The sequence below is a fragment of the Polyodon spathula genome, chromosome 11 (assembly GCF_017654505.1).
Source record: "Polyodon spathula isolate WHYD16114869_AA chromosome 11, ASM1765450v1, whole genome shotgun sequence".
Lineage (NCBI taxonomy): Eukaryota > Metazoa > Chordata > Actinopteri > Acipenseriformes > Polyodontidae > Polyodon > Polyodon spathula.
In genome coordinates, this window is record NC_054544.1 from 9,112,631 (window position 1) to 9,128,030 (window position 15,400).

The 15,400-nt window shown below is 36.6% G+C and overlaps 1 protein-coding gene across 1 annotated transcript in view; it reads right to left on the reverse strand.

Annotated features, from left to right (window-relative positions):
• Positions 1 to 15,112, reverse strand: part of thsd7ba (thrombospondin, type I, domain containing 7Ba) — a 103,873-nt gene extending 88,761 nt beyond the window's left edge. The window contains exons 1-2 of the mRNA XM_041263733.1: positions 14,995 to 15,112; positions 11,931 to 12,104 (exon numbers count right to left, since the gene is read on the reverse strand). Coding sequence (XP_041119667.1) covers positions 11,931 to 12,104; positions 14,995 to 15,112 — 292 coding nt within the window. The remainder of the gene's footprint in view (positions 1 to 11,930; positions 12,105 to 14,994) is intronic.
• Positions 15,113 to 15,400: the final 288 nt, after the last annotated feature.

A 15,400-nucleotide genomic window follows, 5' to 3' on the forward strand; every position in this document is an offset into this window, starting at 1 on the left:
TTTGAGTTTAATGTTTTATTAGTACATACAGTGAAGAATCCATTTATATTACAAAGTAATAATATACCGATTGCTGATGTTTTGAGCCATTGCAATTGATTGTTATTTGACAGACAAAGACGTTGACAAGTTTCAACACTGAATTATTTAGTGTGAAAGATAAGGAAAGGCAAATGTAACAAGATGCTGCAAACATAATCTGTTCTTGCAGACAGAATTAGAGACACAAATCTAATTACTTTTTTTCGTCTTTACTCTAAAGGCCTCATGCACTAAACAGTGTTAAATGACCTGAAATACTGCGTGGTAAGAGAAACCCATACTGCGTGCAAAAAGGAAGGTGTGTTCGCTCTATTCACTAATATAATAACATGCACGGATAAGGTGAGCTAAAAGATTAATTTGCCATTCATCATAACATGCAAAATGCTGCACGCATTACACACCATTTATTCTAGTATATGGGCACTCCAAAGGACAGGTAGCCTGGCTCTCACTTTGTCAGAATGACAGAGACCAAGGAGGCACCAGCCGGCACCAGCTACATCTTCAGTGGGTCTCCGCAGGATGAGGGTGTTACGCAGTTTCTGTATCCCCATAGAATTCTGTATCCCACTAGAATTGACTCCCGCGTAGATCAAGATCACGCTTAATGTTTCTGAAAAGTATTTACGTGTAACAAAATTGAAATGTGTTTTAAAAGAAATACAGTTTTATAAGGTTACTTTTAATCAAGGGTTTTGTGTATTGAGCAACGCAGGAGGCTGAGCGTACTGTAGAAAATCAGTGGTGTTAAATGTGCTGTTTTATTTTGCTACAGAATTAGTTTGGTTTTCAATATTTGTTGCAAACTGCAGCAGAACTCCATGGCAGTGATTGAGAACACAGCGGGACTCAGGCATAGGAATATCACGCATCCCTGTCCAGCTTTGAAAAACTGCATCTCCACAGGCATGGAATTATTCGGGGATACAGAATTCTGTGTAGCACCGGGAATGTCTTGCTTTGAGACGGTCAAAGCAGACAAAAAGAAAATAATTAACTGAAACAAATGTGTTTGCTCATCTTTATCCCACTCTTGTTTATTTTGAAGGTACTCTGGTACTGAAACGTTGGCTAAATATAAATGTTTTTTTATTAAGGGATTGTGAGTGTGTGGTTTCTTTCTTTTTTTTTCTTTTAAGAAACTTTAACCTTCCAGCTGCTCATCCAGCGATTTCGACATGCTAGTCACAATGTGTGCAATACTCACTGTTTTTTTCCATGACAAATGCTAATGTTTTCAGGGCTGAAATAATTCAGTGCAATTCATGTGTTAAAAGAGCACAACTGTCTCTTAGCTGTTTCGGCAATACAATGTCATAATGGACAAAATACATGAGAAATGCATGTTAAGAATCAGAATAAAGGAAACGACTATGTAATACTGTAATGCAGTCATCTTTTGGTAAGTTGCATTTTTAGAATCATCTTTATGTACAATATTACAACACTGTATGTTAAAATATTGCCCTATTAATTCACAAAACCAATGAAATACATCCTGTCTTGCCTTTATTTGTCATTTTATTTGTAGTGTTCTCTGGAAAAAATTAAATGCAGTACCTGAAAGCAGATATATGCATTTATCATGTTTCCCACACAGCAATACTTGTGGTCTGCTTAAACTTAACACGCATTGAGAGGAAAGTTAGCACCTTTAAGTAAATATGGTTTTTATGTCAAGTCTCTCCCTTGCGGTATTAGGGGAGAGAATTTGAATACATTTTCATGGATTACCATTATTAATTTTATGTAAACGATTCTCACGCGGTATATTTTTCCACGTGACTCATTTTGTGTGCAAAGTCATTTGCTGCTGGTTAGTGAATATAGCAGGTGTACAAAGCACACAGTAATGGGCTTACTGCATGGTAAACTGGTTACTGCTGGTTAGTGCATGGGGCCCTAAATACATCATATAGGTAAAAAGAAGTAACTATAGTTTGAGGAAAACTTTATTGACCAAATAATTCACATACCAGCCACATGGAAAGAACAATGAACAACAACTTTAGCCATGCTGAGAAGTGCACTTAGATGGCCTTTTTGCAGAGTAAACTAACTTAAAAAAGGGGGATTTTGGGATAGTATAATTAATGTTATCTCTTTTTTGAAGTACTTTTTTTCACTTAATTCACTACAGCATAAGAGCATCCAATTCATATTCTGAGAAAATGATTATACAATAACAAAAACAATTATATTGGTTTACATTGGTTCATGAAACACACAAGAGTCTTAGCTCACTGATTCTGGCATTTCATTTTGTGGGTATTTTACATCTCCAGGAATTCCCCTTGGATGGCACTGACCACTTATGTGTTTGGGCTCCTCCCAGGGTAACAATGTATGCAATCTAGGGTGATTCTCCAGTGCTGTGAAATGCTCTAAAATTTCAGCTGTGGCAGCAGAGAAAAAGACTAATATATACAGTATTTAACAAACTGGGTTCTTTCCAGAGAATTTAATTATGATTCAGTGACTTGATAATCTTCTGGTCTGATTTGGAAATTGAAGGACTAGTCTGCAGTTACCCATCTGTGCCGTTTTTTTTTTTTCACTTCAACGTTTTAATTAAACTCAGTAGTTTTATCATTCTGTTGCATATTTAATATCATAATGTATTATACTTTAAATAACTAGCAAAGAAGTCAAATGAGAAGATGTCTCAAATTGAAAATATTGGTGGTATTCATGTGTTTTACAAAGTAACTTGTGGATTTCATTTTAAATGCAATTAATGTTTACTTATTTTTGTATGCGTCTATAACTTTCACTGGGTATATACACTACATTAAGCAATAAAGCAGCTACATAATGCAGCAATACTATGCAAAGGATCCATGTAACATGTCATGTGATCATCAGTGTAGTATGTGTGGCCAGAGTAGTGGGGTTGCAGTAAAATAGGTAGAAGAAAATATTTCATATACTTACAGAATGCTCCTCTTGTCAGATCTAGTCTATAATGGTCACTGGGCCACTAAATTGCAACCCTGTAAACATGTCATCACAATACTCCCCACTAACCGTTATTTGGTGTCCCTACTCACTTCTATTGTTTTGGATTAAAAAATTTAAATAACCCCTTTATATTGCTTTAAAATACATTTTAACTTTGCATAGCACGTCATACAGATCCCTTCAGGAGCAGCACTACTAATTCAGAAGTATAAATTGAGCCTGCCCAACTGTAAGCTGAAAAGCCCAGAATGAAAATATGGGTGTTGCAAGTTTCCACATTCTGTTTGTAGTTTTTACCATTCTAATGAGTTTTCCTTGGTGAATTCAAACTTCAATACCTGACCCCTAAAAAAGCCAGCCATGTACAGACTGTAATTGTGTAAAGACACTCTGCCCTGAAGAGATATTTCACTTAGTCTTTTTCTTTCTTTAATCTCCAGTGTCTCAGAGTCAATCCCTACCCCTTTTTTCAGTTGCATTTGATAACTTTTGTTAGCAATAAGAGAAAAGTTTAATCTTTAAAACAGTATCCCTGGGGACATTATCACAAGAACCAATATGCTGTAGGTACATTCAATTCGTGACCAATGGCTTTCTTCCATCTTATTTGTGTGTGTGTGTGTGTGTGTGTGTGTGTGTGTGTGTGTGTGTGTGTGTGTGTGTGTGTGTGTGTGTGTGTTGGGAGTTTTAAAGGAGTCTTTAATTACTGAATTTAAATATAAACTAGGACTTGTTAAGAATACAACAGGCAGTGCCCTTAACACACAATACAACAAACTCAGGCACTTTAGAAATTAATTAAGCATGGCCTTGATACAGAGCAACAGCAACTGTCGATTTAAAAGAGAAATCTCTAGCCTGGCTTTGAAGGTTTTGATAATGGCATTTCAATGTATAATTTCCATAAATAAAAATCAACCACAAAGGCATTAACCAAGTCTTCAAAACGTCTGCAAAATGGATAAATAAAACATAAAGCAATGGTCGGGGAAGCTGTGATTATCACAAAGATCAGGTCAAGCACTAATGCTCTCCTTTTATTCTGTATATCCAAATGTAACCCTACTGTACATTATTACTCCATAAACACAACATTAGTGTTGCATTTAAAACAATAACACTCAGCCAGCAACATAGAATACAACAATTAGCCTATTCGAGTGGAAGTACTGTAGTCGCAGAAATGTAGTTCTGAATATTGAAACAGTATATTTTTTTTCAAATGAAATTTTACTTGGCATACCAGTACCAATATTTAGCAGAGGTGGATGATTGTAACATTCACATAAGAGAAATGTTAGTTAGGTAGTTTACCTGATATGATCTTTTACTGTTTCTGTTTCAGTGACATTTACCATATAGCAGGTTAAACTGATTTTTGCTGTGTTGAGATAATTGCACCATTCAGTGTGTTATGATTCACAAGTGAGATAGAGCTGTAATTTGCAGAGCAATGGCGATACAGTATTGAGAGGTCAATATGTATAACTAAACTGCACAGATCACTAATTTGTTCCCAGTGCTATAAAAGCTGTTTAGTATGAACACTGTACAAAGACTGTTCTCATAGGAATAGCCTGTGTTCTTTGGTTTGTATGTCTTAATGATTTTGCTAAACAGTTGACATATTTATCATGTAGAAGGTGAATTATCACATTTCTGTGTAATGTCTACCGTTTAACATTCAAGGTCATTTTGTCCTGCTTTGGGGCTTATAGTTTCCTAAGTATCTGAAAGTATTTTGATACACTTTTAAGTAGACATAGTTTTATTTTTCTGCATTTGCAAATCTTTAAAAGTTGTATAAAATCAACTCAACATTGTCGAGTGCAAGAATGCTTGAGTAAGATACATTTAAACTTTTTCATTATTTCATATTTTCAGCCCCTAATATAGTGGTCCAGTTTACATATATTTAAAATGAATGGAATAGATAGATAAGGGAAGGAGGAACAAGCATCCTGTAATTAAAGTTCAATTTACACAATCTCCGCTTCATAAGTAATTGATATGATGCGATTAGAGTTGAGTCTCAGCTGCAGGAAGAGGTGTAGCTGAAACCTGATCAACTTCAATCTGTTTGATAAGATCACACTTTGAAAGCCAGCCTGCAGATAACTATGAAAAGTCTCTCTCAGGCACTCTCTGGTCTGCAGGGGCCTGGCTTCACAAACATGGAGCAGATGCTTGCTCCTGTTGATGTCGGTCTTGAGACAAAGCCTGTCTATCATACTCCCTGTGATTCGTACCACGGTTCTGCAAACTGCACAGATTTGTACATAGATGCTGCAGAACAAATATGCTCTGAAGTAGCTGACAATGCAAAACCAAGGCAGTAACCAACTATATAGCACAAAACACAACAAATATATTGTACTCAGAAATATAATTATATTTCCATTTTCCATTTGGTGTTCAATGTTAAATAAATGACCAGGTTTGTTTTGTGGAATATGGCACAAATTTTTTTTTTTGGGGGGGGGGGTTATCTCAGGACACTGCCGTGCTCTTAGGGTTAACTATCATTTCCAAAACTAGTTCAAAACTGAGCCTTTTGTGCCACAACAAAAAATCTAACACTGTGCTACTGTGTTGCATCAAATGTGTAATTTTACACAAGTTCGCAAAAAAAAAAAAAAGGTAAGTTGTGATCTTCCATCCCCATGCCTGAAATTGTAGAACTAGGACAGGTTATTTGTTCACAGTCACATTTTCCGTTTCAAATCAATTTGCTGCATCGAATTTCATCCACTTAGTCCTAGCAGAAGCAATTAGGCAGGCCACTTGTTAGCATACCTATGAGAGGTCTGGATAATGACTGTTCGTTAACATTCAGACTCACTGTAATTCAAACGACATGCTGAGTTTAGATGTTTGAATCGGACGTGACCAAAAGATTTAATTTTTTATTTTATTTTTATAAATAGAACCAATTCCAAAAAGGGATGTGATGAATAAACTCGAATTTTCAAGCACTCACTAACAGAATACTGATAAATCGTGGCAAGCGTGCATATGGTACATATATCACCTTAAATTGTATAAAATAGTTTATACACCATTAGTCCCCACATCACATATAGTCTTCTCCCCCAAGCAATATTATTATTATTATTATTTATTATTATTATTATCATAATAATAATATAATTATTATTATTATAAAATATTATTATTATATAATAATAATAATAATAATAATAATAATAATAATAATAATAATAATAACGCATTTGTGAGTATAATACTATGCGTAACACTCCCCCTTCTCATAAATTGAATGGTTTGGTGCAGAATCAGCTCGTCTCACTGTCCTAGGCAGCCACTTAACAAATGAGGCAGAGGTTTTGAAACAGAAGTGCATCAGCTTGTTTGTTGTGATTTTATGTTTTAAATAAATGTTTATCATTTTATTTTAACTACTAAATTTCTGATATATGGGTCTAAAAATAAGAACTGTTCCAATCATTACATCTAATTGTAAAACGCTGACACCTCAGCACAGTATTGATACAGGTTCCCTTCACCTCTCTTACACAAACTTTTTCGTTATTTACCGCTCAAAGGTTTCTTATGGCTATTGTACTCTTTGCTTATTTGTATGGGTTATACACATGTATATCTATCTCCATACATTAATGGGAGCAAAACTGTTAAATATTCTACACGTGAAGTATGGAAGTATTGTTCTCCCTGCCCAATAAGTGAGGGGTCTGTGCTCCCTGCCGACCCCGCAGCACTACACCCCTGGTGGAGTTATCACTGCTGCAGGCCAGTCTGTTAAGACATCACAGCAGATTTATAAATGTCACCGATTTACAAAATAATAATCTGTTCTGATGTGCAAAACTCATCCAATCTGAGGTGGCAGATTCATAAGCAAAGGTTAAACCCGTACTTTACTCTGACATTTAAAAACATAACCATAAATTGAGGGTTCACAGAATCTTAATACCAACTTCACTTTACTGGAATGTTTTTGGAATATGACAAATGAAGACCCATTCTGGAAAGTGTAATCTGATCATTATGGATACCTGTTATGGACACGTTTTACTTTTATGAATTTCAAATGGCAGCATGTATGGTAGTAAAAAGTTAAAAACGTATATTAAAGCATGGAAATTAACAACTAATTCAAAGGCCAGTTTCATATTTCTCACTAATTATCTAACTCCTCATTTGACTACAGAATGCTATGAGTGAGTATATCAAATGACTACTATGGTTATCCTTGCAGACACAATAGCTGTTGTTTTTAGTTCACTCAAACTGAAGACAGTCACATTGTGGAGTTACTCTTGAGTTTACATTTGAATTGTTTTTAGGTCAGTAACTAAAAACGTAAAATACGTTGTCCAGGAGCACATTAGGTTCCTTAGACTAATTATAAATAAATTAACAAGAAAGTTGCAGACATCTTGAGCAACAGACATTACTGCTAATATAATTTATCTTTAGTTAAAACACTGTGTGTGTGGCTGGTTGTGCTGGGGGGGTACTGTTATTTTCTAAACATGAGAATTTCAGAAGTTACTTTCATGATAAATAGCCCCCATGGCTTGTGACCTTTCAAGCTCCTTCCCTGTGGGCAAAAGCAACACCCTGACTACTTTAGACAAGCCACTAGTTGTGTATCATATACCAGTATCATCATATGCTTTGCATCTGTTCACGACACTACTGGGTTCAGAGCATCAATATACTTCTAATCTGATTTGGGTCCATGTGCTCCATAATAATTAAATCACTCTGAGTGCTCTGAAAGCTAGCTCATCTAATACAGAATCAATCAAGGGCAAATGAATCAGTGAGGGTAATGAAATTGAGTGAGTGTTGACAACTTTTACCGTTATGAAGCATTTTTAATATAGCTCCAGTAAAATACATTTGGAACACGGGAACAAGAGATAATCGGTGTCTCTATAAAATTATAAGTGTGAAACTACAGTACCTGTATAACAATGTTTGATTTTTTAAAACCAAAATTTGACCCACTGAAGCTTTTCTACCAAGAAAGTTTCGGACTTTCAAATATTGTTTTCTTTATGTCTCCTGTTCTTTCAATGCAGAATGCCAAATACGGTCTTTTTTAAATTTCTATTCCTGGGCTTAATTTGCATTACGAGAAACAAGATCTCAGAAATGGGAATAACATTTCTAAAATGGACCAGTTGCCACCCAAACTGGTTGAATTTAGTTTTATAAGTGGTTTCTCACTATAGGTTAGGCTTCAACTCACTTAAGCCTTCTTTGCGCTGTGAGGATGTCAAATCCTCACCCCTGGTGTTCCGATTAGATTCCCTTTGAACATATGCCCTTTCAAGTGAAATTAATCAATCTCTTTATCACTCTGGCGGCATCTGGAGCTACAATAATTACCCGACTGCTGAGAAAGAAATGAAAGTGCTAATCGCACAGGGAGTGGGGCTTTAGTGTGTGAAGAGAAAGTTTTTATTAAGTTTTAATCTAAAAAGCGATTCTTTGGAGAAAGACACACAAACAAACGCAAGGGAAGGGGTCTGCTGTTTGAACAAAGTCTCTCTGGCCTCCTATGATAAACACCAAGCTGCTACAAATAAACACGAATGACTGGAAATTCAATGTCTTCTATGATTGTCTTTTTACCAACTCATCAATCTGTCAGTCAGCAGGAAAAATATAGATCCTCCTTATGTACAGAACACAACATTTGACTTTGACTTGGATGGGAAGACCAATTTACAATTAGTCAGAGCTAGATTCATCATAAATGTATAGATATTGTAAGTGGCATCAAATGTTTTCACACCATTAAAAAGCTTCAGCACCCTTTCTAAATTCTATTTAAATTTACAGTACTGTGGAGTATTGATCTGTGGTATTGGAGTCCCCCGATTCAATCTCTGTTGGACACCATGGAGAATTAAAAGTAAAGCCAATTAAAAGTTAAGGGTATGGAAACTGATTTTATGACTCAGGGATTTTAAATTCTATCCAATTCAATTTTCTATAGTTTAACCAGAATGAGAACCCATTGAGCTGTGAAGTCTAATTTCCAAGAGTGTTCCAGATAGCACCACCAGGAACATACAATCACACTCAGTCTGCTACAAAAAAGACAATCAATTAAAATTACCATATGGTACATTGCAAAATACATACATGTGTTTGTGTGTGTGTGTTAACAGAGGAACCTGTGGTCTGGGGAGTCTAGTTTTGCCCAGGGTAATCTAGTTTCAGCCAGAGTTTTTGGGCGGATCCCGAACTTGCCACTTTTTTTTGGCACTTGCCCCTGTCATTCGGGTGAATCTAGATTGGACCAGAACTTGAAAAAGACACCTGGGCGAAACCCGTTTTTTCCACAGTTATTGTTGAATTTCGATGCTGGCCCGGGTGAGTCTAGTTTCGTCCACCACTTCAAAATCAATGCTGGGCGCATCTGGTGTTTTACAATGTATTGGACCTTGCAGCCATCAACTCCTGGGTACTTTACAAAGAATGCACGGAGAAGAATTTACCAAAGAGAGAATATATTTTACAGTTAGCACAGGAATTCTGTAAGAAGCATTTGGAACAGAAGGAGACTGCCCAGCGTGTACCCACAGCTGAAGCTGGAAACCCCGCTGAGAGCCGCAAGAGGCGCCAATGTCAGGTTGGCAAGTGCAATAAAAATAAAACTTAGGACAGCTGTGCCCTGTGAAGAAAGGCGGCGTGGAAAAGCGCATTATCTGTGTTGACTGTGAATAGCCTTAACTCAAGGTAAAGGAACACCCTTCTGTCGAAAAAAAAAAAAAAGAAAATGTTTTAATGAAATTCTTGTGCTGTGCGCTTCTGTATAATGGTTTTTTTTTTCTAAGTTTATTTATCTTCATAGTTCAGTTGCTTTTGCTCATCTGATAATAACTAACCTGCTTGATTTTTTTGAGGATGCAACATCGATAATGGATAATTGCAAAGCATATCACATGGTTTATTTAGATTTCCAGAAAGCTTTTGACAAAGTCCCGCATAAAAGATTAATTCTCAAACTGAACGCAGTAGGGATTTTTTTAACATTTGTGTATTAAGCTAATTCTGGGGTAAATTACTTTTTTTTTTTTTTTATTAAACCTAGGCAAAATGATATGATTTAAGGTAAATCTGGAAAAAAAAAACACCTGGTAAATATTTGTGTGTGTTTTTTTTTGTTTGTTTTTTTTTTTTATTTATTTAAAAAACAAAGAACAAAGAACCTAGAAACAGGGGGCTCCCAAGTGGCATATCCCGTAAAGGCGTGGATTGCAGGATGTGCCCTATAGCCTGGAGGTCGCCGGTACGAGTCCAGGCTATTGCACTGCCGACAGTAGATGGGAGCTCCCAGGAGGCACCGCACAATTGGCAGAGCACCACACGGGGGAGTAGTGCTTAGGTCGACCAGGGGGTCCTCAGCTTACCGTGCACCGGTGACCCCTGAAGACTGGCCGGGCACCTGCAGACTTGCCTGTGAGCTGCCCAGAGCTGCATTATCCTCTGATGCTGTAGCTCTGGGTTGGCTGCACGGCAGGCCTGCAGAGTGAAAAAAAAAAAAACGGGAGGCTGATGGCACACGCTTCAGAGGACAGCGTGTGTTCGTCTTCACCGTTCCCAAACCAGCACTACAGTGGTAGCAGTGAGCTGAGCTTAAAAAAAAATACAATTGGATATGTCAAATTTGGAGAAAAGCAAGGTAAAATTAATTGACTACTAAATTAAAAAAAAAAAAAAAAAAAACGAGAAACATTTGTGATTTGTGTTAGTGTCTGAGCTGGGGGATCAGAATACTAGGCCGAGGTCCACAACAGTCATATTTAATCTATCAGATGAAAAAGACTAGCAAGTCTTATCTATCAGTTCCTTCCATTTTTTCCAGCATCTGGTATCATATCATCTCTCTGTGCTACATGCATTGCTCTTGAATTGGCATTTAAAAATATTTAAAACATATTTATCATAAAACATTTAATACATGTTTTACCCTAGAGTGTGACATGGTGTTTGCAGATTACAGGGATACATCCAATTATCTTCTTGTTTTCTAAAAATACCAGTGTTAAGAAATGTTATCTTATTTTACAGTGCACCAGCAAAGGAATAAATCTACCACAAGGCATAACAGCAAGTCATTATTTAGCTTTCAAAATGTGTAGGCGGATTACAATCTATCATTATACTGTATGTGATTACTTTTTCCACACACAGCAATATTGCTATGGAAAAGCCACCAAGAAATGCTTCTACTTATATTCATAACTGTGTACAATGGCACATATTTTTTAGATGCCCAAACCTTGAATTCTATTCTAATGCGAGTGTATAACCTTCAAAGATTGATTTCTAAAGACAACAGCAAGCTATCTGAATTCTCTGTTTTAAGAGTGTATTCAGGATCCTTCTGATGAAAATTTTAACTTAAACTTCAATTGTTTTCCTCCAGTTGCTTTCCAATATGTCTATATTGTTTTGTTATTTGTAATGATGGATAGTGGTACTGGTGTTTTATTTAAGAAGCATTGATAAGGGCTTTGATACCCACTTTACGTTTGAGTAACATCAGTAGCATCATCATTACTCCCATTTGTTGTGCAACAGATCATTTTGGTCTTTGCTTGATTATTTTGTGTGTGTGTGTTTTTTTTTTTTTTTTTTTTTACTTTATACCACAACGTACATATACAAAATGCTGATTTCTGTGTTAGACTCTCTCCAATGTTATACAGGAGGCAGTGATATCACAAAGTAGTAGTTCTAAACAGAAAAATGAAAAAAATAATACAGTAACTTGCCGACAATGTAATATTATACATTCTAACAATTAATATTCTCCATTTCAGAGCACAGTATGTCTCCATTTTGTACAGTATGTAATACTCTTCGTGAGCAGTTATCCCACACTTATTTTTGTTGGTAGAAAAAATCAAGCTTACCTGTTTTCCAGGTGTGTGTATCTTTTAGGGCCTCCAAATCTGCCTGGGTGTGTACTGCCAGAAGAGACATAAACAGAAGTAGATAACTCTGACTCTGCCATGTCCTGGCAGCTAGGCCATACTCATCACGTAGACTCATAGTCCAGACAAATGGGTCTCTATCCTTTCTTATTCCTAAAATACCAAGACAATAATAAGTTATTAGAAGTCTTTTAATGGTCTGTTTATCACTTGGCGTGAATAATGGAAAAATAATGGGTTAGGTGAAGTGGAGCTGAAAAGAAAACATGTGAAAAACTCTAAATGAGAATGAATAGTGAAAGTTTACTGCATTCAATGTTGAAACAACAAATACAAACATAAAGTTAAAGTGTTACCAATATCAGGCAATAATGTCAGCATAAAAACGACAAACCAGCTGTTATTGTATTTATCTCAGGTGTGTGTCATGCATATACTTACGGTAATAATAAGTATATATATATATTATATATATATATATATATATATATATATAGATGTGTGAACAGCAGTTCTTACAACATCATAGATATATATATAGCTATATCATATATATATACACATTATTTAACCGACACTAATAAGTTAGTATAGACTAGTCGTTTTATAGTCACATGGTAATATCACCATATAGAATAATAGGGACGTCATGTGTGTTACTTTGTCAGTAGTGAAACAGTCACCCCTGTATGTGTGTAAATTGCAGTAAGTGAAACAGTACATAATGAGAAAAATGTAAAACCTGATGATGGGGCCCATGCAGTGTTGAAAGCTTGTGTTTTGAACATACATGTTTGCCCAAGAAAGGTTCTTTATCAACATCAATACACCACCAGATCTAGGGAGCAAAGACTTCATCGCTCTATGCTACAAACAACTGCTGGAAGCATCCTTTAACTTTTCTCAAGAGTGAATAAATTAACTTATTTTTATTAACTGTGTTGTATTTAGATCCATCCTTAATCCATCAGAAATATGGGAATGAGAAACAGCTGGGTTGTACATAAGTTAAAGTGATGTAACCCTCAAAACAATAATGATAGATATGTTATAGGTGTTAAAGGTGCTGAAATGTAACGTATGTATTAGTATGCTATTTTAATTCTGTTTTGAATGTGGTAACTTAAACTTGTAACTTAAACTTGTGTTTTCATTTCGAACCACTGTATAAATGAAGCACAAATTGCCTTTATTTTGCATGGTTTAAAGCACCATTAGCACCATGGTTAAACAAGAAGCAAAATCCACAAAAAACAGAGCCTGCTCTCAGCCGCTGTCTTGCTAATCACTTGATTTTCTCCTGAAAACCATCTGTCGTTTTGTGTTTCCCAAGGTTGGTTCCATTGCATGAAAACCAAATTGAATCTGTTTTAGTGAAATTAACTCAGGCTACAGCAGATTTAAAGGAAAGTGTTTCCCCTGAATGTATACAGAAGCATTTGAGGCAATTCTCAGAGGTAAATTAGCACACCTGTTCAAAATTGCTGACCCAGTCCCATAAGATTTGCCCAAAGCATACAAATACATACACAGCTTCATATTAAGGAGTTCTACTTTATGAATGCCACAGAAGACTGCAGGGCAGAAGTGACTCAATCCCCGCAAAAGACTTTGTGCTTTCTCAACTTCTTCTATGATTGTTAGCACTTGTCATATTCTAATGAAGTCATGCAAGGATGCCATCAGTGAATAGCCTCTCTATGGTTTAAGGTGTACATTTAGATTATATTATATTATGCACATACATATCAAGGGATATAGCATTTGCTTCTCCCTCTGCAAACAGGTGGTCCCCTTCATTAAGGTTTGATTATGCCAATACAACCACTCAAGTGCTTTACATGGCAGCTTTCCATCCGCTCAAGTCTCATCAATTGCAAGTATTCAAACCCCTCCCAAAGGATTGCAGTGGCTGGAAGCCAGATCCATGAAGATATTGAGTCTCAATCGTTTTAATCCTAGGAGTGGCCTGTGTTTATTCAATTTTTTTTTATTTTTTTTTAAACTGTACCCCTTCTGTCTGAAGGTTTCAGCTCAAGTACCCCTACATGTCTCGGCATACTGAATGGCACCACAGTTGCAATAAAAGGCAGAAGAATCTGATTAACAAGTACATTTTTTGGGACTGACAAACTGTTGGTTTAGGACAGAATTTTATGGTAAAGTTAGCAGTCGCCAATTCTCGCTGACTCAGGAGTGGCAAAGATGAACACATCCTGTCCTCTGAAGCATGTGCCGTCAGCCGACTACTTCTTTTAACTCTGCAGGTCAGACATGCAGTCAGCCCAGAGCTACAGCGTTGGAGGACAACGCAGCTCTGGGCAGCTTACAGGCAAGCCTACAGGCGCCCGGTCAGTCTACAGGGGTCGCTGGTGCGCAGTGAGCCGAGGACACCCTGGCTAACCTAAGCTCTCGGGTGGCATTCAGCCAATTCTGCACCACCCCCCGTGAGCTCCTGTCCATGGTTGGCAGTGGAATAGCCTGGACTCGAACCAGCGACGTCCAGGCTATAGGGCGCATCCTGCACTCCATGCGGAGCACCTTTACCAGATGTGCCACTCGGGAACCCATAGTTTATTTTTAATAAAATAATGACAGTTTTATACAATCAATGGATAGCTCCTCCAAATAAACAATGTGCTTGGGTATGGGTTTATCTTTGTTGCCCACACGTGTAAACCCTAACTGCAAGTAGATATCTTCTGTACTCTTGTTTTTTCTTCCTTCAGTTTTTTTTTCTTTTTTTTTGCAAGCGAGAAATATATTAATTCTCGAGGCGATACATAGGATAATCTGAATGTACTCTATCAAACATCAAAAATAATTCAAGCGGCCGCTACTGCTGTTAACTGAAAATGCAGCCGTGCCTAATGAAACCCGCTCAATTGAAATCATGCATGTATACAGGTGGGTGGTAATTTGAAACTATAGTCAGACTGTAAACTTTGGGCTGCTAAACAAAAATAAAATATGTATGAAATAATATAAAATACAGTTAACAAATCAATTCCATATCATTATTTTTCTTAGCCGCCCTCCGTACCCCCTTGATATACCCCAATGGCGTGCACACCCCCAGTTAGATACCCCTGGTCTATCGCATTATAGTATTTGTTTATTTCTTTTATCCTGCCTACATGAATACCAGCCAGGTTGTTCATCTCTTATATGCATTGCACCCTGCGGTTAACTTTTAACTCTAATTCGTATCTATGTTTCCATGGCTACCAGGAGACTGATGACCTGATTTCAAAATAACTTTTTTACCTGCTTTTGATTCTTTCAAATCAAACAGCAAAAACATCCTAACGATTGATATTAAACAAATCAGATGTACACATTTTTTCAGGATAAAATCTGACATCTCCTCTTTGACAGTAAGCACAAGCTAGATAGATGAACAGCAGAATTGCTGTCAAAACAAACCATTTTATAATCTCTGAAATAGA